Here is a 17,714-nt window from a genome sequence, read left to right as displayed (position 1 = left end):
GAAATAAACTTCTTTCTTGTTTCAGCCACTGTTATTTGGATATTTCTGTCAATATGTGCTTAACCATTATTCACCCCAGGCCATCTAAGAAACAGCCATGCGCTGTTCATCTCTATACCCACGCCATGTTCGTCTCCTTCATAGAACTTACTGTAATGTAGAGTTATAAATGTGTTTGTCTGTTGATTGTCTGTCTTTCCCACTGGACTTCAAGACAGTAGGAATCATACTTGTTTTGTTCACCACTGTGTCCCAGGCTTGGCACTTAGAAAATGTTCATTAAAATTTAGCTGCATTTTGAAATGAACGCAGAGCTCCAGCCACCATAAAATTATTCCTTTAAACTGAACACCACAGTTACTAAGTCAAATCCACATAAAATAGCTTGCCATGGAACAATTCTTTAATCCAGCGTTTTTAGGAATTTTATATTAGTTTTACCTTATTCCCTATAAATTCCTATAACTGATAGGCACAGGGGTTAAAAACACAGGTGTTGGAAAAGACATTCATGGGACTGCTTAGTACTGAGCCCATTACTATGCTTTGTTCTTTCTTTAGGTGAACGAAATTTTTACAGCAAACTCTCCTAAAATGGTGCACAGGCCCTGAGGTCACAGTATATTAGCCCGCAGTGATAACCCTAGTCTGTTTTTCTCTTCCCTCCTGTTACCTGTCGGGGCCATGGTGTCGGCCTTCCTGCTCTCCCGGTCTCCCTTCTGTGCCCACACGTGGACCGTGTACTCCACGCCCGGCTTCAGGCCCGTCAGGACGGTGCTGCGCTGCTCCTTGCCCACCAGGACCTCCCTGGCGTCTCCATCCGCAGAGGTGTAGCGCACCATGTACCTGTCGATGACGGCCTGCACCGGGTCCCAGGAGACGGTGGCTGTGTCCTCTGTCACCTGGTCTGTCACCAGGTTTTGGGGGCTGTCAATGTCTGAAAGAAAAAATGCTGATCAACATGCATTACTAACAGGCCACAGAGTGCAGAGACTCATGGCCGTTTTGCTTGGGCTGGCACCCCTTCACGTGTTGTGGCTTTTCCATCTTGCATGCTCTGTGTCATGGACACACACCTTCTCTCCCCAGATAGACTTTGACTCCTCAAGAAGAATGCACAGTAGACCAAGTAGACTATTACCTCTACTAACAGTTCAGCAAAACAAATTTCTTTATTCATTTCATAAGCATACATCAAACATCCACTCTGTACAAGGCAAGAACTGGCAGTGTGCAGGGTCCCGTTGAGAAGACGTGGTCCCTGCTCACAAGCAGCTAATAATTTTGTTTCTAGCATCATGTCAATATAGGCCTCCCATTTCATACAAGAAGATGCTAACTGCCAGATGCAAGTGTAAGCTCCCAGAGGAGGAGGGCTGTATTCTATTCCCCTCGGGGCTCCCACTGCCTAGTAGAAAAACGGGCATGTGGAAAATGCTCAGTACACATTGTTAAATGAATCAACAAAGTTAAAACCCAGTTTTAATATCCTTTAGCATATCATAGGTTCACTGGCAATGCTGGCTTACTCGTTGAATCACTGTACAGAAATAGAGTCATATGTCAAAATACAGTCATATATCTCTTTCTCAATAAGATAAGAATATAACATAGAAGTTCTCCTTATTCTCAAAACCAGAATAATCATATGACTCATTTACAGTAAAGCAAACCACATACATCTACTTGCTCTAGTAGATGTAAAGTCTACTTTTTTAAACTTGAACTTTGAACATATTTGTATTAACATTTGACTTTCACCTCCTGTTACCAATCACAAACTCAATAGGAGACCCTCAACACTGCCCACAACAAAAGATTCATGCTCTCAGAGGAGCAGTGTGGCTGGACATGACCATCCAGCCAGGCCAAACTTGTAGCTTGGAGACTGTCAGGTGGACATGACTTGTAAGGATGCCAGTTAAATGGAAGTAAGGGATGGTGTGTGCAGCCTATTACGAAGGAACACCAACCTGCTCTTCCATAAATCATCAGTTCTGCCAGTGTCAGAACAGGAAAACAAAACTTGACCATCCACAGGCTTAGCACAACAGGGCTAACACTCCCAAAGAATGATGCTTTGTTACCTGTCGGGGCCGTGGTGTCGGCCTTCCTGCTCTCCCGGTCTCCCTTCTGGGCCCACACGTGGACCGTGTACTCCATGCCCGGCCTCAGGCCCGTCAGGACGGTGCTGTGCTGCTCCTTGCCCACCGGGACCTCCCTGGCATCTCCATCAGCGGAGGTGTAGCGCACCATGTACCTGTCGATGACGGCCTGCACCGGGTCCCAGGAGACGGTGGCCGTGTCCTCTGTCACCTGGTCGGTCACCAGGTTTTTAGGGCTGTCAATGTCTGAAAGGAAAAGTGCACTATTAGCAAGCAGCGAAGAGTGAGACCATGTTGCTTGGGGTGAGGCAGTCTGCATTCTTATGCTTTCCCCATCTCCTCTGTGGATATTCAGTTGTTTCATGAACATAGACCTTCTCCCTACAGCTGGACTCTTCGGTGTTCAGGGAGGCAGCACAGAACAGTAGAATGAGCACTAGGTCCTGAGTCAGTAGAGCTGCGTTCTAGTCCCAGCCCGGAGCAGAGGGGCAGCAGCAGAGGGGCAGAAGGAGCCCTGGGCTGGAGTCAGCAGACCAAGGATCTCGGCCCAGCTCCGCCATCAGCCAGGGGCGGCCCTGAACAACTCTGTCTCCTCTGACTGGGCCCCCGTTCCTCACTTGTAAAATGTGGGCCTTGCCAAATGGATTTTAAGGCGCCATAAGATTCTGTGACTATTCCACAAGTCTGACACCATGAATCAGGCGCTAACTTTGGGACTTATAGAAATCATTCACTTCTCTGCCTTTGAGGTTTCTCAACTGTAAAATGGAGATATTGATTCCTGATCTAGCCACCTCAACAAATTCCTCTGAGTACCAACTAAATGAGGAATATAATTCTCATTCATTGTTGGTAGGACTATAAAATAGTGCCACCTCTCTGGAAACAATTTGGCAGCTCCTCAAAAGTTAAACATCGAATTACCATATGACCCCACAATTCCACTCCTACGTGGATTGCCGAAAGAAGTGAAAACATATGTCCACACAAAAATTTGTACACAAATGCTCATAAACATCATTATTCACAACAACCAAAAATGGAAACAGTCCAAATGCTCATCCACTGACAAATGGAAAAACAAAATGTATTATATCCAATAATGGAATATTATTCAGCAATAAAATGAGGCATGGATACAAGCTACAACATGGATGAACCTTGAAAATATTATGCTTAGTGAATGAAGCCAGTCACAAAAGGCCACATGTTACAAGAATCTATTTATATGAAATGTCCTGAATAAGGAAATCTCTAGAGACAGAAGCTAGTAGTTTCCTAAGGCTGGAGGAAGCAAGGATGGGGAATGACTGCTGATGGATAGGGGGTTTGGTTTTGAGGGTGATGAAAATATTCTGAAGCAGACAGTGGTGATGGTGGTACAATTCTGAATATACCAAAAACCACTGAATCATACACTTTAAAAGGGTGAAATTTTATAGTACATAAATTGTAACTTAATAAGTCTGTGCTTTAAAAACAAGGAAACATAAATGAAAGAGCTTTAAAAATTATGAACTGTTATTGTACAAAAGTGCAACCTTAAGATCCTCAGAACGGAGCACACAGCACTCAAAAGAGGCCTGACTGACCCACTGAGAAAGCAATAGCACTTCTTTGCTCCAAAGAGTCGACAGCAGAAGCCATTTCCCTGAAGAGCTTAGCTCACAAATCCTAACATACGTGGTTTCTTTATATTTCTTCCATTTCAAGAAGAAATATTTAATGAGTGACCACAAAGGAAATACACAGCTGGAAGAATAGTGGGTGGATAAAACAAATCACCATTTATCTTTAGAAGATCAAGTACGAGGCCGAATATGAGCTCCTTATTTTGATATAACGTGTAAAAAGGAAGTGAGGGGTAGTGTGTGGTTTAACACAAGTCTGCCATCCTGCTCTTCCATAAATCATCAACTGCCAATGTCACCGCAGGAAAACAAAACTCGACCAGCCATAGACTTAGCATGACAGGAACAACACTCCCAAAGAACGATGCTCCGTTACCTGTCGGGGCCGTGGTGTCGGCCTTCCTGCTCTCCCGGTCTCCCTTCTGAGCCCACACATGGACCGTGTACTCCACGCCCGGCCTCAGGCCTGTCAGGACGGTGCTGCGCTGCTCCTTGCCCACCGGGACCTCCCTGGTGTCTCCATCAGCAGAGGTGTAGCGCACCATGTACCTGTCGATGACGGCCTGCACCGGGTCCCAGGAGACGGTGGCCGTGTCCTCTGTCACCTGGTCGGTCACCAGATTTTGGGGGCTGTCAATGTCTGAAAGGAAAATGGTAATGAATAAACAGTATTAACAGAGTGAGACTTTGTGGCCACGTTGCTTGGGGTGAGGCAGTTTCCCATTCTCACGGTTTTCCTATCTCAGGTGCCAATTTTCAGTTGTTCCGTGGGTGTGGACCTCTTTCCACATCTGGAATTCATGGGTTTTCAAGAATAAGTAGCAGACCCAAAGTCAGAAGAGCTGTGGCCTTAGCTTCTTCATCTGTAAACCTGGGCTTCAGGTTGGACGGACTCTAAGGTTGCTTCAAGCCCTCATGGTCCACGAGTGCATCTCATTTCATAAATTACTAACTTGTTTTGTGAACTTGGGCAAGTCAATGGACTTCTCTGCATTGGCAACATGGGGTTGTTAATAGTTATTGTACACATCTCTCTGGGTGGCTCCAAAAACCAAGAGAAAAAATATCATCTAAAAAAGGGGCTTTGAAAATATTACAGTATTACAGTGTTTACAGAAAAAAGGCAGCTGGAGATAATATCTGTGTATCTCCCACAGAGTTGTGGGGGGCATTCTGTGACTTAATAACACATCCCTGGTGACAGTTTCTGGCACAGAGTGAATGTCCAATGACCATAAGCTACTTTAAATGCTATCAGTTTGTTGATATTTTATGAGTGTTCAAGATTATGTTCCTCCATACCACACACAGAGAAGGTGTTCAGGAATGTATTCACCAAGAAAATAACAGAGCTTCTTTGTTCCACGTACAGGCAGATCGCATCTTACTGTGCTTCACTTTACTGTGCTTTTTACAAATTGAAGGTTTGTGGCAACCTTGCGCCCAGCAAGTCTACCAGGGTCACTTTTCCAACAGCATGTGCTCACTTCGTGTCTCTGTGTCACATTTTGGTAATTCCTGCCATATTTCAAACTTTTCCACTGCTCTTCTGTTTGTTACAGCGATCTGTGGTCAGTGATCTTTGATGTTACTACAGTTCGCTGGAGGCTTCTGTGATGGTTAGCATTTTTTAGCACTAAAGTGTTTTTTAATTATGGCACCTACATTTGTTAGACAACGCTATTGCACGTTTAATAGGCTACAGTGCAGCGTAAACATGTCTTTGATATACACTGGGAAACAAAAAATTCACGTGACTTTACTGTGACATTCACTTCATCGTGGTGGTCCGGAGACAAACCGACAACATCTCCAAGCTACGCCTGTAGCTCACTGCAAAAGCCATTTGCCTAAAGCCTTTGCTCCTAGGTCCTGTCACATAGGTGCAATGGCATGTTCAAGTGGGACTATTCCTACCTGGGCTTAGGCTGCGACCCCAAGAAAACTGGTACCTACATTCCAACCTGAGGAACCTACAGCCAAAGTGGGACCAACAGCTTTGTGGCCCTTGACCGACCAACCCTCTCCAGACTATGAAAGAGGTTGGAAAGCGCAAAGAGGTGGGACTTCAAGAGTGGACTTCTCTGGGGAGAGTTACACTGTGAGTCCCACGGGTGAGATCCAAGCCTCGAACAAGCAGTTGCAGTGGGATCCCTTACAGAGCTGCTTAGGTACACTCTAGGGTCATGGTTCCCAACCAGGGGCCATCAGTGTGCGAGGGGGAGGCTCCCGGCTTCTAATGGGTAGAGGCCAGGGACGCGGCTAAACAACCTTCAATGTGCGAGACAGACCCCTGCAACAAAGAATTAGCCAGCCCACAATATCAACAGCGCCACGGTTGAGAAACCCTGCCCAAAGACTGGGGAGCACCATGGGCTGGTGTCTGACACGTACCCAAAATATCTGAGAGGAGACTAAACGGTGGGCAGCTCTGCTGCAGAGACCAGAGGCTGCAGCCCCGCAGAACATCTGGCTGCACAGACAAAGGACATGTGTGTGTGTTCCCCAGGTCCAGGTGTGGGCCAAGGACAGGAGAGCCCATCTGGGATTGTTTTAGAAGCTGCCCAAGAGGATCACCCAGAGGGGTGAGGTGACCCCCCCCCAACAGAAGGGCACTGGAGTGCACCTCGAGATGTGTGGGCCGAGGTAGGGGAGTAGGTGCCCAGCAGGAGAGGTGCACGTGCCCACGGGATCACCACCGAGAAAGATCTGCGTGAAAGAGGACAGGGGAGGTGTCTCTGAAGAACCAGGGAAGCGCTCCCTGAGGAAGAAGGCGGTTTTAACGCTTGCAGCCCCATGACAGTCCCAAGCCAGCTGTGACTGTTGCCCTCAAGCAAAAGCCCTCCCTCTCCTCCTCCTGACCCCTTACTGCCTTTGCTCCCAGCTGCACCAAACATCAGTGCGTCAGAAGCTGCAGTGAGCACGCCGGAAGGACAGCGCTTGAAGAATAGAAGGGAAGTCCAAGAGGAGCCGAGGCGGCAAAGGGCCCAAGCTGACGGAGAGGAGAGGTTTAAGTTTAAACGAAGGATGTACAATGACACGGATGCAGACATCTTAATCACTAACACGATACACACTGGGGGCTGAAAGTGATGAGATAGTTGCTTATTTTCAGTTAATGAAACACTGATATTATTTCTGCCTAAAACGTTCATCCAAAGGTCAGAAACAAAAATAAGCCCCATGGAAAGGGTTTAAACAAGTGAAGAGAGCAAAGCAGCTGCTTTTGGATCAACTGTCCCTCAGCGTGATAACTCCTTGTGCTTTCTTCATATTTATTCCTTCCCAACCTGAAGCATTTAGGTGTTCGTAACAAAGAAGGTGCACGGGCAGAGAACGAAGGACAATAAGCAATCATCTCAATGTTTAAAGACGAAACTTAGATCTTTAACCAAACAGGAAAAGCTATGCATTCTGGGAGCAGCCACTCCATGGACGTGAGGGGTACACAGCTTACCATGCAACGACACCAGCCTGCTCATCCTTTAACTTCCCTTTCAGCCAAGGTCAGAGCAGGAAAATAAACCTAGACAGACCATGAGCTTAGCAGTGACACAATGACGATGCTCCGTTACCTGTCGGGGCCGTGGTGTCGGCCTTCCTGCTCTCCCGGTCTCCCTTCTGGGCCCACACGTGGACCGTGTACTCCACACCCGGCCTCAGGCCCGTCAGGACGGTGCTGCGCTGCTCCTTGCCCACCGGGACCTCCCTGGTGTCTCCATCAGCAGAGGTGTAGCGCACCATGTACCTGTCAATGACGGCCTGCACCGGGTCCCAGGAGACGGTGGCCGTGTCCTCTGTCACCTGGTCGGTCACCAGGTTTTGGGGGCTGTCAATTTCTTTAAGAAAATGTTTGGGAAAGCCTAAGTTTTGGGGCTGTGTAAGAGATGCCCCCCACCCCATCAGCATGCCATTCATCTTGCAGAGCCCTCCCAGCATGAGGCAATGGTATTCCCATTCCCAGTCGAGGTGGGAGCTGAGGGGAAAAGTAGCCCCTGGTTCTCCTTTTCTAAAGAATACTCATTATAAACTTGACATATGTTCTTGGCTTTCAGCTCCCTAAAATGTGGGGGAGACGTCTTCGTAGGAACATCAACGGCCCATCAAAATAATCCATTAGGCATCTGCCATGACTTCAGGGTATCTAATCTATCATTTTATCTAAAGCTACTTCCTTAGCAATCATTCTGTAAGTATTACCACAAGCATTGCAATGACCAGATCCTAACAGTGTCTTTGCTGAGTCTGGTAAAAACATGGGCATCACCCAGCTTTACTTGGGTCTTCTAGTCAGTTGAGTGACTCCGTGAGCGGCTATCGCCATTGGGGAAAAGCAACACGTGGAGGTCACCACTAGAACTCACTGTCTTTTCTGAACTTTAAGACTTTCTTTGCAAAGTTTCTCAGTTCAAGTCACATCTTTTGGTACCATGTACACCCAAATCCACACCCTTAAAATTCAATTCCAATTGACCATCCTTTTCCTGTTACCTGTCGGGGCCGTGGTGTCGGCCTTCCTGCTCTCCCGGTCTCCCTTCTGGGCCCACACGTGGACCGTGTACTCCACGCCCGGCCTCAGGCCCGTCAGGACGGTGCTGCGCTGCTCCTTGCCCACCGGGACCTCCCTGGTGTCTCCATCAGCAGAGGTGTAGCGCACCATGTACCTGTCGATGACGGCCTGCACCGGGTCCCAGGAGATGGTGGCCGTGTCCTCTGTCACCTGGTCGGTCACCAGGTTTTGGGGGCTGTCAATTTCTTTAAGAGAGATGAAAGAGTGTGGCATTTATCAACTCTCTAATTAGTGAGAGCCCAACACAAAAACAACCCAAATGATGACCTCAACAAATTTCAGAGTCTGTTACATGCCAATGATTGGGATGCTTTAAGGGCTTAATTAAGCAAATGGTCTGAAATTTCCAAGACTGAGCTATTTGCATTTAATAAGAATGGGTTTTCAGACAAAGCCAAGACAAAGTCTCAACTCTATAAACTTTTTCCACAAATTGCCTTTGGTGAAAAAGAATTAGTCTGCATTTACAAATTCCTCCTCCACCCTGGATTTATATATTATACTCTTTCAGTTTCTGACTCCTTGTACCTGAAAGCAATTATACTTCAATAAATCTTTGCATCAGCTCTAATATTTTCCTTAAGAAGAAAAATATCCCAGAAGCAGGAGCTGTCAGTTTTTTCCATATAAAACATTATGTCTGAGGCCAGAGAACCGGGAGACTTTTTAAATGATGATATTTAAGGTCTAGGCTGATAAAAATAATTCTACATGTAGAATCTGCATGGGTTTCTATGCAGCTAAACTAGGTTAAAACCAGGCCTCCACTGTTTCCTGGTTGCCAACTTTGGACAAACTGTATAATTTAAGTTTTGTCTCCTCATCTCTACAAAGAAGGAAATAACAGTACTTACTTCTTGGTTACGGCGCATAGTAAATGCTTAGATATGAGCTCTTTGCTGTTACCAATGTCATCTGAAGTATGAAATACCACTTTCTCCTCAAAATGTAAACACTTAAACAGTCAAAAATCCAAGGAACTGGGCGCAATGATTAGCATGCCTTTATTATCCTGTTTCAAAAACCACCTCCTTAAAAGGCTGAGCCTTCTGTGACAGCGGCTGCATTCAGAAGCCGGGCACCACCACCTGCCACGCTCGGCCAGGCCAGCGTGGTGGGATACATGTAGCCGAGCGGGACCTTGCCAGAAGGAGCACGGAGCGCAGGACGCACCAGACAGCGGACATGTAAGGACAAGCAGCGTGTCTGGGATTCTGAGCAGGCTTCAGTGCTCCAGCCTCATCCTTCCCTACTCCGCCCCTCTCACAGCCGGTCCACCACAAGCACCACAAAGGATGACATACATCATTAAGTGCATATGAAGACACAACAGAGAACCAGCCTGTCATATCCCCACACCTCAGGCCTTGGCAGATGCTGCTCCCACGGCTAACACCCACCCATCCATCCTTCCAGGCCCCGTTCAGGCGCCCCCTCCTTCTGCGGGCTGCCATGACCCCTCCCATCCCAGTCTGTGGTAGGTGCCCTTTTTCCAGGTTCCCATAGTTCCAGGGTTATTTGTTTGCTCTAGAACACAGCTCTCTGCACTTTATCTTTTTCACCTGTCTTCCCTACCTGGGGGATTGTGAACGCCGTATGAGCACAATGTGTCCTTTATCTCTATAGCCCCAAAGCCTAGCTCTGTGCCTGACACCCTCAGCAATGCCACATACCAGTGCTTCCCCAGGACCGGGGCTAATTACTCACACCACCCCTGCCTGTGAGAGGAGAAGGCTCTTCTCTGTTCCCACCTCCACTGTCTCCAAAAGGCTGACCCACATGCTCTTTCTTCTCACAACACTCAAAATCCCAGTAAATGGAAGGCCATGTCCAATATAAACCAGGAGATGGCAAGCTACAGCCCATGGGCCAAGCCTGACCCACTGACTATTTTTATAAATCAGGTTGTGCAGGAGCACAGCCATGCTAGTTCATTCACACGTTGTCTACGTCTGCTCTCTCGTTTCAGCGGCAGAGTTGAGTAGTTGTAACAGACTGTTCAGCACCCAGAGCCAAAAACATCTGCTCTCTGGCTTTTTACAGAAGGTTTTCTGACCTTGACTTTAAACAATCTAGATCTCACCATCCTTACTGTCACCTTCTCCTTCCCCTGGAGATGACAAGGCCCACCTGGACCCAGGAGGTTATGTGTATGAACCACGAACTGTTTCTGTGGACTCAATGTTTGTCCCCACCCCCAGCCCCCCACAAATTCATATTTTGAAGCCCTAACCACCATTGTGATGGTTTTTGGAGGTGGGACCGGTGGGAGGTAATTAAGTTTAGATGAGATCATGAGGTTAGGGCCCACACGATGGGGTTAGCGCCTTCCTAAGAAGGATAGGCCAGAGCGTCCTCTCTCTGCCATGTCAGGAAGAAGGCGGCTGTCTGTAAGCCAAGAAGAGGGCTCTCACCAGGAACCGAATCAGCTGGCACCCAGATTGTGGAACTTTCCAGGCTCCAGAACTGCGGGAAATAAATTTCTGGTGTTTAAGCCACCTAGTGGATAGTATTTTGCTATAGCAGCCCCAGCTAAGACACATTTTAAGGAAGAAGCATGACTATCGACTACGTATGTATATATGTATGTGTGCATGTATTTATGTATTGTGTATGTATGTGTGTGTGTATGTGTGTATGTATGCATGTATGTGTGTGTGTACGTGTTTGTGTGTGTGTGTGTATGCAGCACTCTCTATGTCAGGCACTTACCCAAATTAATTCATGTAACCCTCATGATGTAGATACCCATACGCCCCATTTTACAGACAAGAATTTGAGGAACAGAAGTGAAGGAACTCATCCAGTTAGTAAACGGTAGAGCTGGGATTAAAACCTGGACAGTTAAGCTTCTGAAATCATATTCCTAACTAATTATGTATTCTCAGAGGGTCTCTGCATGAAGTGACTGTAAAAGACAGAACCCAATGAATAAGCAAATCCCTTTCTATGATTCCTGTCAAGTGTTTGGAACCTCGGCGGTCTCCAGGATTAGGCTTCTCTGAGCTCAAGAATAGTGCCAGGGGAGGGTTTCAGCAGCAATGCCTGGGATGTGGCCCAGTGTAGTCTCAGGACACCTGCAGGCCCAAGTTGAGCAGAACAACTGTATGGCATGTGAGCTGTCACAGTTTCTGAAAGCTTAAAGTCAGAATCGGTGCGTTCGGTAAATGTTGACTCAGGAGGCAAACCATTTCCATGGTCTGAAAGAGAGCTCCAGATTATATGCAAAGTGCCTGTACCATCACTGCAAACTGAGATAAGCATTCAAATTCACGGTCAGCCAAATGTTTTGAGTTTTAACATCCAAAAAAATGAAAATTAGAAAGTGTTACTCTACTCCGAGGGAGCTGCCTCTGGAATTCCAACCCGAACAAGCATGACCTTCTGTATCCAATAAAAAGGATGTCTCTTTTGCTTGAGGTTAAAGGGGAAAAAATTTATAATTATTAAACTTGAAATTGCTTTTGCCACGTCCTCTCCCACACCTGCAAGCGTTGATGCTAGGTGGGCATTCGCCTCCTGATTCAAAAATCAACCATCTCCTGGCCATGAGGAAATCTGCTTATTTAGAGATGGGAGAGAGTAGAAAAAGATAAGAACCCCACTCTTCTGTTACCTGTGAGAGCCTTGGTGTCCGCCTTCTTGCTCTCCCGGTTGCCCCTCTCAGCCCACACGTAGACCTCATACGCCTCTCCCGGCTGCAGGCCCGTCAGCACGGTGCTGCTCTGCTCCCTGGGGACTGCGGTGTCCTTGCTCTCCCCGTCAGCAGAGACGTAGCGCACCACGTACTTATCAATGATGGCCCGGACTGGGTCCCAGGAGACCACCGCCGTGTCTTCCGTCACTCGATCAGTGACCACATTGGTTGGACTATCAATTTCTTCATAAAAATATTCAAGAAAGAAAAATTAGAGAAGACACCTGGCTGGCCGAGATCACAGATGTTTCAAGATCTAGTTCATCTGGATGGCCTGGTTTCATAGTCTGTGCAATGCAGGAGGCTCTCTCCATCACCTGTGACAGGTGGACAATGGGCCTCTGCTGGAACCCTAAGGTGGGAAAGGCCCTCCTGATGGAATTCCATTTTTATTTACTTATTTTTAATTCTTTTTTTTTTAATTCTTATTTTTTTAATTTTTATTTGGGGGTTTTTTTGGAGGGGGGAGGTAACTAGGTTTATTTATTTATTATTTATTTTAACGGCAATACTGTGGATTGAATCCAGGACCTTGTGCATGCTAAGCATGCACTCTACCACTGAGCTATACCTCCCCCTCGGACGTTCAATTTTAGATCACTGAGCACATTAGAGAAAACTTCTCCAAGTGTGACCACTTGAAGGACAACTCCTTCAAGTTTGTGTGCCCTCACTAGGCAAATAGGAGACGATCCAGCAAGTATTCAAGAATAATTACCATTTTCCTTCCTAATTCTCCTCTAATCAAAACAGTTCCACCTCTCTAATTTATCCATCCACTTATAAGTTAAAAGGTATTATATAAAGTATATCATATTACATTATAAACTTTTATTATCAACTTCCCAACTTCCAACTTACAGTTTCTAGACCTAGCACTTCCATCTAGACATGCTCCTGTCTTTCCCCTTTCAGAGAAAAATTCCCCAAACTCAGTTCATTCATTCAACAATTCATTGAGCACCCATTTTATGCCACAGAATGTAATGGCGCACGGGAGTCACCAATTAACGAAACAGTCAGAAACCCCTGCTCACGCACAGTTTATATTCCAGAAGGACCAACCCAGAACAACATGCCCTCTACATCCCTGACACTTTACATCCCAATAATATATCCTCAGTCCACAGCCCCGGAAAATCCCTAAGTTTTTTTCACACATGTCCCTGTTAACCCAGGGGTTGTCAACCTTTGTCAACACCGGACACCTATCAAGTACCACCTCCAGAGGGTTTACTTCAGAAGATCTCAAATACATCCTCACAGCTCTGTTTAAAAAACAAATGCACAAAACTCCGCAGGTGATTCCGAAGCACACCAAAGGTTAAGAACTTCCATGTTAAGCCACCTCTTTCCCATGCCGATAATACACGCCCTGGACCCACCATTTATCCTCATTATATTTTGTCTTATGGATTCCATTTATAATTTAGCCTTTCATCCAACATGCCCACTTTCCTTTCCAGCTTATTATCATTTGCAAACGTAATAAGTAAGTTTTCTGAGTACAACCACCCAGGTCACTGATACAGACGCTTGCCCTGAGAACCCTCCTTACACATAGATCAGTATCCTTTTTGGTAAAGACATGGAAAACAGCCTCTTACTCCCAGAAATCTAAGCATTGTTCTTCTTCCCCATGTGCTCTGGTTCTCTTGGCCAAGTTTTCCAGCAAAGAAGTTACAACATTATATAGCTGCATTCCTTAACATCAACTGCAGTGCACCTTTCTTGAGCACAGTGGCTGTGTGTGCCCCTTGTGTACAAGGAAGTGAAATATGTTCCATCACCAGAGACAGTGCATATTTTATTTAATAAATCAACTGACATTTACTGACTATGTATTAAGTGCCAGGTGCTTTCCACTCATAGTGATGACATAAGGCATTTATCAGATTCTCCATGTACTAGTTTGGAAAAATAATCATGGTTATCATTTTTAGATCACTAGTTACACGCCAGGCTCACAGAGATTCAATAATCTGCCCAAGTTAACTCAGATAGTAAAACGTAGCCACTGACTTATTCTTTAAACAATCATTGAGTGCCTACTTGGAGTTGAGGACTCAGCAGTGTTATGAGTTAAATTGTGCCCCTTCCACCAAAAAGATATATCTGAGTGTTAACCCCTAGTACCTCAAAATGTGACCTTATTTAGAAACAGGATATTTCTAGAGGTAAGTTAAAATGAGGTCATTAGGGTGGTCCTGATCCAATATGACTGCTGTCCTTATAAAAGGGGGAAATCTGGATACTGAGACAAACACAAAGGGAAGACAAGATGAAGACACACAGGGGATTGCAATGCTTCATCTGTGAGGCAAAGGATGCCGAGGACTGCCGACCAACACCAGACGCCAGAAGAGACAAGGAAGGATTCTCCCCAGAACCGTCAGAGAGAGTGTGGCCCTGCTGACACCTTGATTTCAGACTTCTAGCCTCCACCACTGGGAGACAATCAATTCCTGTTTTAAGCCACCCAGTTTCTGGTACTTGGTTACAGCAGCCCTAGGAAACTAATAAAAGCAATGAAGAGAATAAAGACTCTCTAACGTGGCGCTCACATTCTCCTGGAGGAGTCAGACACTAAGCAAGTGGTGATGGAATTAGGAAGTTCAACAGGGCAAGGTAAAGGATTTAGAAAATGATGAGCAAAAGATATTTGTGATTTTAGAAAGAAGGTCAGGAAAGATCTGTGTTAGTGAGAAGATAATATTTGAGCAAAGACCTAAATGAATAAGGCAGCTGGCCGTGTACCACCTGGGGAACCTCATTCCAGGCAGAGGGAACAGCAAGTTCAAAGGCCCTGTTCCACGTACGCAGGAACAGAAGGAGGCCAGTGCATCTGGACAGAGTAAGTGAGGGGGGTTGAGTGGCTGGAGGTGAGGCCAATGAGGTGAGGGGGCTGGTGGACGGCTTTGAAATTCACAGTAGTGACTTGGCTTTTGCACTGAATGAGATGAGAAGCTTCTGGGGCATTTGTACAGAAGAATGGCTTGATCTGACTCGTGCTATAAAAGGATCCCTCTGGCTACTGGAGAGAGCACGGACTGTAGCAGGTCAGGAGCAGAGGTCACCAAGGACGCCACTACAGGAGTTTGCAAGTGAGATGACGGGAAGGTGGACAACTGTGGCAGATGGAAGTCACGAGAAAGGATGGACTGGGGAGATTTCAAAGATAAAGCTGCCAGAATCCACTGATGAATTCGATGTGGGATATAATGACTTGTTGGTTTGGGTCTTGAGCAATTTGCACAAAAGGGTGACCACTTACAGAGATGGGAGGTCTGAGGGAGGACAGAGCTTGCAGTAGAGGCAGGGGAGAGGAATGGGTCCAAGAGTTTGCTTTTGGACATGTTAAGGGGTAGAGCCAAGATGTGAACCCAGCTGTATCTACTGAGGATCACACATTTCCACTTCACACCACTATGGGCTGAGCGGCACCATCATCAGCCTCTTCTTACAGAACTACTACTTCTGCGAATGATAATAGCAATTGCAAATACAATTCAGCGTGACCTGAAAATTTCCTACGATCTGAAATCCAGCAAAACTCTTGGATTGGAACTTGGACTGACAACTAGAGAGAGGAAACGGTCCCAGATTGTCGCCTCTGGGAGACAAGCGCTGAGCATGTCTCCCTGGCAGAGCAGACCTCTTGGGACAAAAGGGCAGGGCAGTCAGAACACAGACACCACCAGGGTCATGCCCTGGGCCTCTGGAGGCTCCAGCAGGCTCTAAGAGGATGCTCAGGAGAAAGTGTGCACAGTGACAGAGAGGACTCCCTCCTTGCCCTGTTGCCCTTTTCTGCACAAAGCATGAGCCTGCATGTGACAGGGAGGAATGATTAGAGCCTCCCATGGTGCTATGTCCATCCCAGGAAAGTAGTGCTGAAGTGGGAGTGGGGATATTGGGACTGGAGAAGTGAGGATACTCTTGAAGTCCCCGGCCCTCAACCTCTCCAAAGTGACCCACATCTGTACAACCCACGGTCCCGGAAGTGCCTCCCGCCACCTCTCCTTGCCCCAGACCTGCCACTGTAGCTGCCAGGACCCACGGCACAGACCCACGGCTTTGCAGGCTCAGGGGCCGGTGTGTGCAGCCCTCTCAAGAGCCATCAATCCGCGTGGGTGGACGGAGGAAGCACCCCTGAAGCGCCCTTTCCCCCCAGCAGCCCCAGCACCCTCAGGAGTGGAGAAAATCTGGGAAAAGGCCTCTTGGCTATGAAGAGGGAGAAGGTAGGGAGGAAAAATAGAATCACCCCATGTCAAGGTGACAGAGACCGAGACCAGGGAGGAGATGTGACTTCCCCAAACTCAGTGCCAGTGAGAGGCTGGGCCAGCCTGGAACTCAGGACTCCCTGTCCCCTTTCTCACAATTCCCTAAAAACAACAACTTAAGTCAGAAGGGGGTTCTTCAAAGAGCTGCTCTTCTCCTTGATAAATTTCAGGATGGGAATCAGATGCCAAGACACGTATATAAGAGGAAAGCCCCCATGATGGGACGCCCCACATGGAGGCCACATTATTGGAAGAACCCAGCTTAGCAGGACCAAAACCTCTGTCTCTGCCGAGAAGGAATGTGGGGGATCATAAACAGTTTCTTCCATGGAACAAAGCCTTTCAGTAGCTGCGGCAGCCGGCCAAGTCCCCTCTGAGTCATAGCAGCCACCGCAACCAGGACCCAGGGTCTCCTGCCCCGACCCCAACTTCCCCCTTAGGCTGCAGCTTCACACCTGCTGGACACTAGCAGCCCCAGTGGGACCTTTCTCGGGGCCATTTAAGGCTAGAGAGATTTAAAACTAGACTTACAAGGCTTGGCAGGTAGCAGTCATTTTCGAATGAATGTGTTAGAAAAGGTAAGTCCCGCTTCAAAGAGATCTAACTTACAAAACTGGGTATATAGAGAAAGCTAGTTAAGAGCTCAAGGCACATGGGGCAAGTTTATTCTACTTCATAACCAGATTCACCGCAGGGCTGGGGAGGGTATGGCCGTCATGGGTCTACGCTGGCACATCCAACAGCACCCAGGTCCACACTCCAACCCATGGCCACGGGCATCAGGGAGAGCCCTCTGCATTCACAGCGACCACCTGTTAGTCACGCAGTTGGCAGAGTGGAAGACGGCGCAGCCAGGGTCTCAAATCTACGGGATGTGGGCTTAGGGAAATGGACAGGGGACGGGGCCTATGCTACTGGTTTGAAGGTGGGTTCACGGAAGCAGTGCCTCTGGACTACAGGAGCTATGATTTCCCAGGTCTCCTCTACTGCTTTTCATTTGGCAATAAAAGTATTCAAAAGGTACCATTTGTAGAGAATGTGCTCAGAAGAGATCGTATCAGCCCACCCTCCTGCTGCCCTCTAGCTTTGCTTCTCAGAAACAAACCTAAATTCAAACACCATTCACTAGTTCACCCTGAGTTTCCTAAACTGTGTAGGCTTCAGTCCCCTCATCTGTAAAATGGGAATAATAATGCTTACAATGCTATTGTAAAAACCAAAGATGACGTTTACAAAGCCCCCATGGCGCCTGCAATGCAGTGGGTCCCCAAATGCTGGAGGCCGTCATCATTCTGCAGCTCCTGGGTGTCTGTGTGGGGTGGCTGTGGGAGAGAGAGGAGTTCTGAATGCAGGCAGGAGCTTGTTTTGCACTGTGAAGGAGGCTGCGAAGGAAAGTTTCAGGGGCTGGGCCATTTCAAATGAAGCGCTGTG

At 47.1% G+C, this 17,714-nt stretch overlaps 1 protein-coding gene across 1 annotated transcript in view; it reads right to left on the bottom strand.

Annotated features, from left to right (window-relative positions):
- The window catches only part of TNN (tenascin N), a 49,744-nt gene that overhangs the window by 20,593 nt on the left and 11,437 nt on the right, over positions 1–17,714 (bottom strand). Inside the window, exons 6-10 of the mRNA XM_064477647.1 lie at positions 11,923–12,186; positions 8,228–8,491; positions 7,312–7,575; positions 4,113–4,376; positions 2,088–2,351 (exon numbers count right to left, since the gene is read on the bottom strand). Of these exons, the coding sequence (XP_064333717.1) occupies positions 2,088–2,351; positions 4,113–4,376; positions 7,312–7,575; positions 8,228–8,491; positions 11,923–12,186 (1,320 nt within the window). The remainder of the gene's footprint in view (positions 1–2,087; positions 2,352–4,112; positions 4,377–7,311; positions 7,576–8,227; positions 8,492–11,922; positions 12,187–17,714) is intronic.

Source organism: Camelus dromedarius, chromosome 23, assembly GCF_036321535.1.
Source record: "Camelus dromedarius isolate mCamDro1 chromosome 23, mCamDro1.pat, whole genome shotgun sequence".
NCBI lineage: Eukaryota > Metazoa > Chordata > Mammalia > Artiodactyla > Camelidae > Camelus > Camelus dromedarius.
The sequence above is the reverse complement of the archived record's forward strand: the minus strand, read 5'-3'. Positions and strand labels throughout refer to the sequence as shown.